General features: G+C 45.2%; 1 protein-coding gene across 1 annotated transcript in view; it reads right to left on the reverse strand.

Annotated features, from left to right (window-relative positions):
* LOC137422120 (VPS10 domain-containing receptor SorCS1) overlaps window positions 1–4030 on the reverse strand; it is an 886462-nt gene extending 882432 nt beyond the window's left edge. The window contains exon 1 of the mRNA XM_078772485.1: window positions 3620–4030. Coding sequence (XP_078628611.1) covers window positions 3620–3925 — 306 coding nt within the window. The 5' untranslated portion in view covers window positions 3926–4030. The remainder of the gene's footprint in view (window positions 1–3619) is intronic.
* Window positions 4031–13500: the final 9470 nt, after the last annotated feature.

Raw genomic sequence — 13500 nt, forward strand, 5'->3', positions numbered from 1 at the left:
CCTCTGCCGAGTCATACCGAAGATGAAAACAAATTGTCCGTGCTGCTTCCTTGCTTGGCACTCAGCATTTATAGGATAGAGCTCAGACAAAGGCAAACTACTCGGTATAACCCTTGCCAGGAACAACCATTGGGGATGCCACTTCGTGGTGGTTGTACCCTCAAGGCTCGTCGAGGGCCAAATCTTCCTCACTCTTCCCTGCTGCCCGGATTCGTCAGGGCAGAACCGTCACGGTCAGAGTGCCGATCGGTCCCCATGGACCGGCCCTCTCTCTCTCTCTCTCTCTCTCTTTCTTTCTCTTTCTCTCTCGGCCCTGACTTTGTGAAGACGGGCTTGGCTGTCTCCATGCTATGATTTCAATTAAAAAGGTAAAGATTTACCCACATTCACCCTCTTATCACCACTTTTTACCCACTTTCACCCTCTTATCACCACATTTTACCCACATTCACCCTCTTATCACCACATTTTTATCCACTTTTACCCCCATCACCACCTTTTTACCCACTTTCACCCCCTCTTATCACCACTTTTTAGCCACATTCACCCTCATATCACCACATTATTACCCACTTTTACCCTCATCACCACTTTTTACCCACTTTTACCTTCTTATGACCACATTTTACCCACATTCACCCTCTTATCACTACTTTTTACCCACTTTTACCCTCTTATGACCACATTTTACCCACATTCACCCTCTTATCACCACCTTTTTACCCACTTTTACCCTCATCACCACATTATTACCCACTTTTACCCTCTTATCACCACATTTTACGCACTTTCACCCTCTTATCACCACCTTTTTACCCACTTTTACCCTCTTATCACAACTTTTTACCCACTTTCACCCTTTTATCACCACATTTTACCCACTTTTACCCTCTTATGACCACATTTTACCCACTTTCACCCTCTTATCACCACTTTTTACCCACTTTTACCCTCTTATGACCACATTTTACCCACATTCACCCTCTTATCACCACATTTTACGCACTTTCACCCTCTTATCACCACATTATTACCCACTTTCACCCTCTTATCCCCACATTTTACCCACTTTCACCCTCTTATCACCACCTTTTTACCCACTTTCACCCACTCTTATCACAACTTTTTTCCCACTTTCACCCTCTTATCACCACCTTTTTACCGACTTTCACCCCCTATCACCACTTTTTAGCCACTTTCACCTTCATATCACCACATTATTACCCACTTTTACCCTCTTATCACCACATTTTACCCACTTTCACCCTCTTATCCCCACATTTTACCCACTTTCACCCTCATCACCACCTTTTTACCCACTTTCACCCCTCTTATTACCACATTTTACCCACTTTCACCCTCTTATCACCACCTTTTTACCCACTTTCACCCTCATCACCACCTTTTTACCCACTTTCACCCCTCTTATTACCACATTTTACCCACTTATCACCACCTTTTTACCCACTTTCACCCCCCTCTTATCACCACTTTCACCCTCTTATCACGACCTTTTTACCCACTTTCACCCTCTTATCACCACATTTTACCCACTTTCACCCTCTTATCACCACATTTTACCCACTTTCACCTTTACTCTTATCACCACTTTCACCTTCTTATCACCACATTTTAACCCACTTTCACCCTCATCACCACATTATTATCCACTTTTTACCCTCTTATCACCACATTTTACCCACTTTCACCCACTCATCGCCACATTTTACCCAATTTCACCCTCTCATCACAACATTTTACCCACTTTCACCCTCTTATCCCCACATTTAACTTATCACGCTCTTATCCCCACATTTTACCCAGTTTCACCCTCTTATCCCCACATTATTATCCACTTTTAACCCTCTTATCACCACATTTTACCCACTTTCACCCACTCATCGCCACATTTTACCCAATTTCACCCTCTCATCACAACATTTTACCCACTTTCACCCTCTTATCCCCACATTTAACTTATCACGCTCTTATCCCCACATTTAACTTATCACGCTCTTATCCCCACATTTTACCCACTTTCACCCTCTTATCCCCACATTTTATCCACTTTCACCCCCTCTTATCACTGCATTTTACCCACTTTCACCCTCTTATCCCCACATTTAACTTATCACCCTATTATCCCCACATTTTACCCACTTTCACCCTCTCATCCCCACATTTAACTTATCACCCTCTTATCCCCACATTTTACCCACTTTCACCCTCTTATCATCACATTTAATTTATCACCCTCTTGTCCCCACATTTTACCCACTTTCACCCTCTTATCCCCACATTTTACCCACTTTCACCCCCTCTTATCACAACATTTTACCCACTTTCACCCCCTCTTATCACAACATTTTACCCACTTTCACCCTCTTATCCCCACATTTAACTTATCACGCTCTTATCCCCACATTTTACCCACTTTCACCCTCTTATCCCCACATTTTACCCACTTTCACCCCCCCTCTTATCACAACATTTTACCCACTTTCACCCCCTCTTATCACAACATTTTACCCACTTTCGCCCTCTTATCACCACATATTACCCACTTTCACCCTCTTATCCCCACATATTACCCACTTTCGCCCTCTTATCCCCACATTTTACCCACTTTCACCCCCTCTTATCACAACATTTTACCCACTTTCACCCTCTTATCCCCACATTTAACTTATCACGCTCTTATCCCCACATTTTACCCACTTTCACCCTCTTATCAGCACATTTTACCCACTTTCACCCTCTTATCCCCACATTTTACTCACTTTCACCCCCTCTTATCACAACATTTTACCCACTTTCACCCCCTCTTATCCCCACATATTACCCACTTTCACCCTCTTATCCCCACATATTACCCACTTTCGCCCTCTTATCCCCACATTTTACCCACTTTCACCCTCTTATCACGACCTTTTTACCCACTTTCACCCCCTCATCACTGCATTTTGACCGTGAGAATTGAGGATCATCTTGTGAAATCAGATCCAAATTGGTGTTGAACAGTGACACCTGCAGTATGAAATGTGGTTGATTACAAGACTCATTTTCTACTTTTAACCAATAAATTAATCAGATAATTAAGACTTTCTAAGGTTTTTTCTTTCAGGAAAGGTCTCCAAACTATGAAATATGATTAGTCAGTCCTGATAAGCCGCACTCTGTATCATGGAAGCATTGACGCCACGTGCGTGGAACTCCGCGAATCCACGAGGATAAGCGTGGAGGAGCATGATGTGGTCTCCCGACATCGGCAAGGCCTTGCTTCGCTCACGTCAATATCCCAAACAAAATTCCAATTGTCCACGTCGGTTTCCCAGTCTTCGTAACTCCAGGTAGACAGGGGCGCGATCGCCTCTGCCATACGTGCATGAGCACCCGATGTGAGTGCGATTTGCGAGCGCGGAGAGAGTGAATCAGAGTGAGAAGAGTCAGGTGTAGATGGGAATTTGAGAGGGCGGAGACAGAAAGGGCGCGAAGCAGAGCATGGGAAAAAGCATGCGCACGTACGTACTCACTCGCGCACACTCACTCAAGCACTCGATCGCACACCGACGCACTCAGCCCAGAGCCGACGCACGCACGCACGCACGGACGCACTCACGCTGCTGTTGTCCCCCGTCCAGTGCACTATAGCCTGGTTGTGCGTACTGTCGCCGCTCAGCACGAACGTGCTGGTCGTAATGCCGTAAACGCGGGTCCCCGGCGCCGACCCCGAGTCCCCGGGGAAGTGAGGATCCGTCAGGACGAAACGGGACCCCGAGTGCCATGACCTGGCAAAGTGCGGGATGAGCCAAGAGCCGCGTTCCCAGGTGTCGAGCCCGCAGTGCGCCGAGCGCAGCGAGCTCAGGGCGAGGGAGCCCACCAAGAGCATGGACGTGCGGACGGCAGACCCCGTCTTGCCCACCATGGTGGATCGACGCGCAGCCGGTGCGAGCCCGAGGCGATCCGTCCTCGATTCGCTTTCCTTTCCCGCCTGAGTTTCTCGCTGTCTTTCCCTGTTCTTGCTCCCGCTATTTCTGAGAAGCGCGCCGTCTCTGTCCCTCCCTCCTGTTTCTCCCTCTCCAAGCTTCATCACAAGACGGCACATCTCATCGGCCGCAAAACTCCAAGTGAAAGTGGAGACGCGCCCCCTGCTGACACCAGTCGGGGAACGCGCTTATCTGGAAATGGCTCCGATTGAGAGGTGGGCATCGAACAGGAATCCTTTAACACTTATGGAAAGGAACATTTACGGGAGATCTGCTTCCCTTAGTGAAAGATATGTGACCAGGAATGACGGTTAGGAAGTTCTGGGAATTCAAAACGTTTGACCAACTAAGTACTCACGCCAATCCACGAGATGCCAACACCTTTTTATTTTCAATACACATACACCTGTATATACCTACATGTGGTGCCCTCTGGAGCCCCAGGCCACGACTGTCAATAAATAACAGGTTGGGTGAGAAGCTGAAAAACGCTGGAGCAGTTGCTTTGTGGATAGCCGGCTTAATGCCAATTTGGAGGTGATTGCACGCCCTCAGCGGAGGTGAGCGATGCTATTCCGAGTTAGCATGTGTGGAGGGATAACCACACCCCAGTTATGAGGATGTTAACATCGTTGCACCCACAGGGATACGCCGAGGGAGGACTGCGGAGGAGGCACGCGCGGTCCTACGAATAAGGATTTGTTAACGAGACGGGCACGAGATGTGAAAACAAAAAGATCCAGCAGACAAAGACAGACGATCATTAATAAAAAGCATGATCCAAAACGCAAAGCCCATCTGCATCCGATGAATACGATAACCTAAACCTGACGAAAACAACAGCTAAAAAAAAGATCTTCAGTCTTCAGCCTTCTCCAAATTCTCATGATGAAGATTTATTAAAAATTTAATGACCAAAGCTCGAATAGTAAAGAAAAACAAGCTATGGCCTCATTGGCCTGGACAGACGAGACAAAAAAACAAACAAGCAGTCACGGACCCCGGTACTTGTGACATCAGTCGCGGCGACATTGACCGTTGGACCTCAAAAGCAATACGATTCCAGCTTTTGATTGGTGAACCACTTCGGTGATCCGATATTCAAATTCTGTTCAAATTTCAAGTCAATTGTATGAAAACTGATGAATTAGTGTGACGTTGATCTTTGATCTCTCGACTCCAAAAACAATAGGCTTCAGTGACCCATTCACAAGCCCTGTTCAAATTCCAAGGCAATTGGATAAAAATTGATAATTTTGTGTGACCTTAAATGTTGACCTTTCACATAAAAAATAATAGGTTTCTCGCCTTTCATTGGTTAACCAAATTACGAACCCAATATGCAAATTCTGTTCAAATTTCAAGTCAATTGTATGAAAACTGATGAATTAGTGCGACGTTGTTGTTAGACCTCTCGACTCCAAAAACAATAGGCTTCAGTGACCCATTCACAAGCCCTGTTCAAATTTCAAGACAATTGGATAAAAATTGATAACTTTGTGTGACCTTAAATGTTGACCTTTCACCTCCAAAATAATAGGTTTCTCGCCTTTCATTGGTTAACCAAATTGCGAACCCAATATGCGAATTCTGTTCAAATTTCAAGTCAATTGTTTGAAAACTGATGAATTAGTGTGACGTCGTTCTTTGACATCTTGACTCCAAAAACAATAGGCTTCAGTGACCAATTCACAAACCCTGTTCAAATTTCAAGACAATCAGATGAAAATTGATAATTTTTTGTGACCTTAAATGTTGCCCTTTCACCTCAAAAATAATGGGACATCTTGCTGGTGGTTGTGAGGAGGAAGAGCCGCGCCCGGGAACTGCGGTTTTCCGTGCAGAGGACGGGTGGACGAGCACGGCGTGGAAGAGCGGGCTGCACGCCTGCCATTCGCTTCGCGCGGAAGGCCTACTTCGCACCAACGAGCGTGGCTGAGTGAATGAGGGCGACTGAGGCCTCCTTCCCACCAAGGCAGGAGCTGCGTCCGGATTGCGCGGGGCCTGGACGATTTTTGACGAGATACCCCCAGCCGATTTGAGTTAAGTCCCGCACATAAATCACACGTAATTATTTTCCAGTTATTTTTACCTTTGTCTGTGTTTGGGTCTGTTGTGGGAGAGCTCTATTTAGGAATTTAGTTTTCTTTTATCGTGCATTATTTGATTACTGGTATTTCTATAACAAAGCCGGTATTGTTGTACAGTACATTTCGTGTTATTTGAGTTTATTTATTACAGGTTGAACACTGCGTTGGGACCCACGAAGGTAAGCTCTCTGGTTCCACCCCGGTCCACTCCCCACGTGTATTAACTTCGCCATTGAATGAACTGAACGCCTCGGAGTGTTAAAGCTCGTTTGGTCATCTGTGCGGACCCTCCTACATATATATATATATATATATATATATATATATATATATATATATATATATATATATATATATATATATATATATATATATATATATATATATATATATATATATATACATATATATCTATCTATAATTCCAGTAATCTCTGTCTGTACGTTTGTACGTTTGTCTATACTTTTAACTTGCCAGGTATATTGCTGGGGACCCGAGGATGTGCCTTTTCAAGGTTTCATATTAATCGGACAATTACTTACCGAGCTATGTCCAAAAAACGATTCAACCAATCAGAGAGCAGCGAACGAACGCGTGTGCCGAACGTGGCGGGCACACTCTGCCTCGGATGGCACATTTGAGAGCGTATTCATTTATTTCACGTTTGCAAACTATGTTGGCGTTAAACTATGTTTTACAACTAATAAAAACGAATTTGCGATTCATTCGCTTTCCTGCGCGTTTGTGCACGCGATGGCGATTTCTTTACCAAACTCCGGAAGCCGTTCGCTTTGGACCAAACCATTGCATGTAAATAGAGGGGGGGGATTGTCACCACTCGCAAGCCGTTCGCTTTGGACCAAACCATTTCATGTAAATAGAGGGGGGGGATATAATTTTAGATATAGATATAGTACGGGCATGCCCTAGTATATATAATGTTCATAAAAATTGAGTTAATCTTCAATGCACTTCTGCATATACACACATACATACGCATACATATACTTACGCTCACATTTGGGGTCTGCCTAGCAAGCACGTAAGACATCGGCCATTATAAAGCTCACAGTGGTAAGTGTGGAAAAGTTCTGAGGAGATTATGGCTGCCTCAATAGCACAGTGGGCTGTTGATGCATAATCAATGGAGGTCCATGGTTCAAGCCCCGTGTTTAGTCAGAATTTTTTCACTCTTAACCCCTCGCAGGAATTTGATTCCTGTTTATAATATATATATATATATATATATATATATACAGTCGTGGCCAAAAATATTAGCATAGCACCCTTGCACTTTTTTTCAAAGAATGCACCATTTCTTCCAGGAAATTGTTGAAATTAAAATTATTTTGGTATCCATATATGTATTTCTTTGGTTTGCAGTGGAACAAAACAAAAAAGATGAAAAATTTACTAAATTTTAGCTTATTCCACACAGAAATCCTAAAATGGCCCAGACAATATTATTGGCAACTTTTAAAAGTTGTTACAAATAATTAGATTTCAAGCAGGTGATTCTCCTTTACTTTGGAATTGAACTCGCCCATTGTGAGCTGCAGGTGCCTGCAATATTTTTTAAAAATGGATTTAATGGGACAAACCGTTCTACTCGAAATTGACGGAAACCAAAAGTTGACGGACGCCCAGAAGGCTGCCGTGGCGGCCATTTTAAAAATTGCAGTGTGCCCATTTTCAAAAGGAACCTTCCCCTACTCAACCCCAACACACACTGAAAAAATGGATTTAATTGGACAGGCCATTCTCCTTGAAATTGACGGAAACCAAAAGTTGATGGATGCCCGGACGACGCCCGTGACGCCAATACCCCTTAGCCCAATTTGGGCTGAGGGGTGATCACTCATTCACCCAGTTTGAATAGAGAAAAAGAGTCATTCTGCTGTTTTGTGTCACTGTGCGTACCGCAATGAGCATGGAGAAAAGTAAGAAAACCAGAGGATTGTCTGAGGAGGTCAGACACAAGATTGTAGCCAAGCATAGACAATCTCAAGGCTACAAGTCCATCTCAAGAGACCTTGATGTTCCTCTGTCCACCGTACGCAATGTTATCAGAAAGTTTCAGACCTATGACACTGTAGCCAACCTCCCTGGACTTGGCTGCAAGAGAAAACTTGATCGAATATTGCAGTGAAGGATTTTTCGAATGGTGGAGAAAGCACCTCGATCAACTGCCAAACAGATTCAAGCTGACCTTCAGACACAAGGTATGACAGTTTCAATTCGCACCATCCATCGCCAACTAAATGAAAGGGGGTTCTATGGTTGGAGACACAGGAGGACCCCACTGCTGAGAGAGAGACATAAGAAAGCCTGATTGGAGTTTGCCAAAAAACACCTGAACAAGCCAAAATCTTTCTGTGGACAGATGAGACCAAATTAGAGATTTTTGGAAAAGCACATCATCTCTATGTTTCCAGAAAACAAAATGAAGCCTTTAAAGAAAGGAACACCTTCCCTACAGTCAAACATGGAGGAGATTCAGTGATATTTTTGGGGTTGCTGTGTTACCTTTGGCACCGCCGGGCAGTGTTGGAAGGATTTCAACACATTTGTTTTTTTTTTTTTGTTTTTTTTTTTGTATACAAGATCGAGGCTCGTGAAAGAGCGAACATTAATCACACAGAAAGACAAACAGACACATAAAACAAATAACATCGGGAGCGGTAGACAAGATGGGGAGAGAGGGGGAAGGGGGAAGGACACAAACAACATTTGAGAGCAGGGCCCGAGAGACATGGAGACATCGAGAGATCAGTGGGAGGGAGAGGGCTTTGGGGGGGAGGCATGTGAAGGGGGGAAGGCATGTGAAGGGGGGGGGGGGTGGGACAGGTATAAACATATGGACACTGACAGGATTTCCAGGAAAGAAGTTGGAATTTCAAACAAGGTGGATCTGGGGTGAATTAGTGGGGGTAGAAAAGATCAAGGTTATGGATGGGGGAAGATAAGAGATGGTGGTGAACAGCTGTTTTAAAGACCTGGAGGGAGGAGAGGGATTGAAGGGAGTGTGGGAGTTTGTTCCACAGGCGGGAGAAAAGAGGAATGAAAGAGTGAAGGTGAGCAGAGAGCCGAGATTTCGGCAGTTTAACCATCAGAGGGTTGCTGGCAGATCTTGTGCGACCTGTAGGAATATTTGGGGGACAGAGCACAGAGAGAGCTGGGGGAGCAAGGCCGGAGAGGAGTCGGTAGAAGACAGAAAGGCCACCTACCTGCCTGCGGTGAGTGAGTGAAAGGCCCTCAGAGATAGCTTCATCGCGGGAGATTCCAATGATTTTGAAAGCTTTGGATTCAACAGCGTGAAGCCGAGCCAGGTGTGAGGCAGGAGCACCAGCCCATAGGGGAGAACAGTATTCCATTGAGCTGCGGATGAAAGCCTTGTATGTGGTGAGGAGCTCAGGTGTGCCGAGGAAGGACTTCGCACGACGGAGGATGCCCAGTCGGCGACTGGCTTTGGAGGCCAGCTTGGAAATGTGGTTTTCCCAAGAAAGATCATGGCAGATAGTGAGACCCAAAAGCTTGAGTGACAGAACTTCTTGGAGAGGATTGTTGAGAAAGTAGATGGGAGGGTTGTCCAGTCGATCTTTTCGGAGAGACATAGTAAGAGAGTGAGATTTGTCAGGATTGAAAGACATGTTCCACTTGTTTGACCAGTCCGTGATTTTGTCCAGGTCTTCAGAGAGTGAGGAGGCTGCAGACTGCCGATCTGAGGGAAGAGGAATGGAGCGGCAGAGAGTGGAGTCATCAGCAAAGAGATAGAGAGGATTTTCTAGAGAGTCGGAGAGATCATTGATAAAGACCAGAAAAAGCACAGGAGCCCAGCACACTTTCCTTTGGGGAACTCCAGCCTGAACAGGAAGGGGAGATGAGAGAAATCCATTCAGGGCCACACGTTGACTACGACCAGAGAGGGAAGTCCTGCAAGCCATGCATGGAGATCTTCCATGGATACCATAGGAGGAGAGTTTGGTGAGCAGAGCTGGGTGCCAGACCGTATCAAAGGCCCGTGATATGTCAAGGGAGACGGCTCTGATTTCCTGTTTGGCATTTAGGACCTCCATCCATTGTTGAGACAGCAGAAGCAGCATGTCCAGAGTAGAGTGACCTGGTCTGAAACCAAATTGATGATCAGAGATCAAGCCATTGGAGAAGAGGAAATATTTCATATCCGAAGCAATGATGGAAGCATGCCCACTGCATCGGCGCCATCAAGGAGTCGCTGGATGACATGAGAGCCTCCACCATCATGCGTGCTGGCACAACCTGTGGCCACCAGCAGTCTGAAACTTTACTGGATTTCCAGATAACACTGAGGAGAGGCATGTGATTGCCGGGTTGGCACAGCAGTGGGGAGGGGAAAGGATTTGATGACATGCAGCTTGAGGAGTTGGGAAGATCTCATTGACCTTCACATGGCGACAACCTTAACCATTATAACGGGGTTTCGAGGTGTTGGAGGCCATTATAACGGTTTCCGAGGAGGAGGAGGCGGCAGTGTTGAGGAAGAAGGTGCCGAGGGTCTAACCTCACAGTCCAGTTCCTGGGTGAGTTTGCTGCATGGCATGCGGGCACTTGTCGACAAGTTGGAAGATGCTGACCCAGTAATGGAGAGGTACCTCAAGTTCAAGAGGGGCTTGGTTGATTTGCTTCTCCCTTACAATGAGCTGCATTGTAACCTGCGGCAATCTGCCAGGCAGCTCTCCATTAACTATGTCTATCACCCTGCTTCCTCCACCTCAACACCACCAGCACCTCCCTCTCCTGCCACCCTCTCAGTGTCCTCAAAAACACCCTCAACTGCTGCCTGTCCTGCCTCTCCCTCAGTGCACGAAGTTGCAGGACTATTCATTTGGGTCAGCCTCAGAGTTCGAGGAATTCATGGGATTTATTTCATCACCATCACCATCACCATCATTCATCATCATCATCATCACTTGAAAATTGCGTGTGTTTGTGAAATAAATTTTTTTAACGGTACATGATGGTGTTGTGTTTTTTTTGCTTTCACAGTATAGTGTGGTTAAGCATTTTAAATAAACTGTAAGCGCATTATTTCAATAAATTGGAAATGGTACCTGGTGTTGTCATATTTTTTATATTTGTAAGCATTTTTGTGAAACTGTAATCATGTGCATTTGCGGTCAAAAACATTTTAAACTTAAAAAATTTTTACTCTATGAGAATCAGGAACTGCCGGGAACCTATCACGTATCCCCCTTTTCCCATTGAAAACAATGCCGCGGCATACATTCACGGGATTTTCATCGACCCTTCGTGGGTTTTTGTCGACATTCACGGGTTTTGTCTCGCCATTTCCGGGACTTTCATCGACATTTGTGGATTATCTTCGACATTGTCGGGAGTTTGCGTCACCATTCACGGATTTTGCCTCGCCGTTTGGTCCTCTCCATTCGCTGGATTTTCGCGACTCGGGGAACCTATCCCCCTTTTTTCCATTGAAACAATGCCCCGCTATTCGCGGGTTTTACAGGAACGTATCCCCAGCGATTAGCGGGGTCTGACTGTACTAGCAGAAAAGCCGGTTCCAAAGGGCTGTTTCAAGGGAATTGGTTCCCATTAGAGTGTGGAATAGTTACGAAGTTTGACAGGAATGTCCTTTGACAGCATAATGGCAGGGATCCGTGGAAAATTGGGCACAATGGTAAAAATATGACTTCAGGTCCGCAGTACCCCTTTCTTCTTCACGCCCTCCTCCCCAAACCTCAAATCATCACGTCATCAAGCCCCATTCCCAAACTCCAAATCCTCACGTCATCAAGCCCATTCCCAAACTCCAAATCCTCACGTCATCAAGCCCCATTCCCAAACTCCAAATCCTCACGTCATCAAGCCCCATTCCCAAACTCCAAATCCTCACGTCATCAAGCCCCATTCCCAAACTCCAAATCCTCAAGTCATCAAGCCCCATTCCCAAACTCCAAATCCTCACGTCATCAAGCTGCATTCCCAAACTCCAAATCATCACGTCATCAAGCTGCATTCCCAAACTCCAAATCATCACGTCATCAAGCTGCATTCCCAAACTCCAAATCCTCACGTCATCAAGCCCCATTCCCAAACTCCAAATCCTCAAGTCATCAAGCTGCATTCCCAAACTCCAAATCCTCACGTCATCAAGCTGCATTCCCAAACTCGAAATCCTCACGTCATCAAGCCCCATTCCCAAATTCCCCAACTCTTCTTCATAAAAGCAAAAGCGCATTCTTACATCAATCACACATTCTTACATGAGATAGATAGACAGACAGATAGATAGATAGACAGATGGATAGACAGACGATACAAAATTGCATTACACAGACATTACACAAGGGCATTCTTACAACAGACAGACTGTCAGACAGACAGACTGACAGACAGCTAGATAGATAGATAAATAGACAGAGACAGATATATCGACAAGATAGACAGACATACTCACAGACACATAGATCTCTAGACAGACATACAGATTGATAGACAGATACACACAGACACAAAGGCAGACAGACATACAGATAGATTGGCAGATACACACAGAGATCGATATGACAGACAGACACAGAGATATATGGATACATAGATAGTTAGACAGACACAGATAGATAGACAAATAGAGAGAGGTAGACAGTCACACACAGATAAATAGACACATACACAGACACACACACACGCACGCACACACACACTCGTACACACACACACACACACACTCGTACACACACACACACACACACACACACACACACACACACACACACACACACACACACACACACACTCGTACACACACACACACACACACACACACACACACACACACACACACACACACACACACACACACCCTGCTCACATATGAATGAAAATAAAGAGGAAGCATTTGTGAGGAATCTGTGGTTCCGTTCAGAGTACACACGCTCGTCTCTTTGCTGTTTAGCCTGGGTTCGATATACACCGCATGTGAAACTGTGTTTACACTCACACAAGGCATTGTTAGAACGTCCTTCTGTGCACCTCACATGTAGGCTACATAAACAGACAGCGCAAGCAACAGTAAGGAGTACCAGGTTCCGTGTTTGAGGAAAAAATGGAGTGTGAAGTATTTATGGAGTTCACTATAAATATCCTTTGATAGCGTAATATGAATACGCATTGCGTAGCGTGAGAGCTTCGTCGACAATGGTCAGTCGATCGAGTACGCAGCCCTCGCAAACATCTGTAGGCCTAGGCCTAGCTAGGCTAGGTTGTTTGATCTTGGGCTTAGAATTAAAATTAAAATTAATTTTATGGAATGGATAGATCGGGATAGAATGCAGGACTTACCTACTGTAGGCCATATACTAGGCACGTGACAAAAAATTCAAAAACAAGGAAATCCTTTGCAACTGGTACCATTGGAAAGAGCA

Source organism: Myxine glutinosa, chromosome 2, assembly GCF_964187855.1.
Source record: "Myxine glutinosa chromosome 2, kmMyxGlut1.1, whole genome shotgun sequence".
In the NCBI taxonomy this organism is placed as follows: Eukaryota; Metazoa; Chordata; class Myxini; order Myxiniformes; family Myxinidae; genus Myxine; species Myxine glutinosa.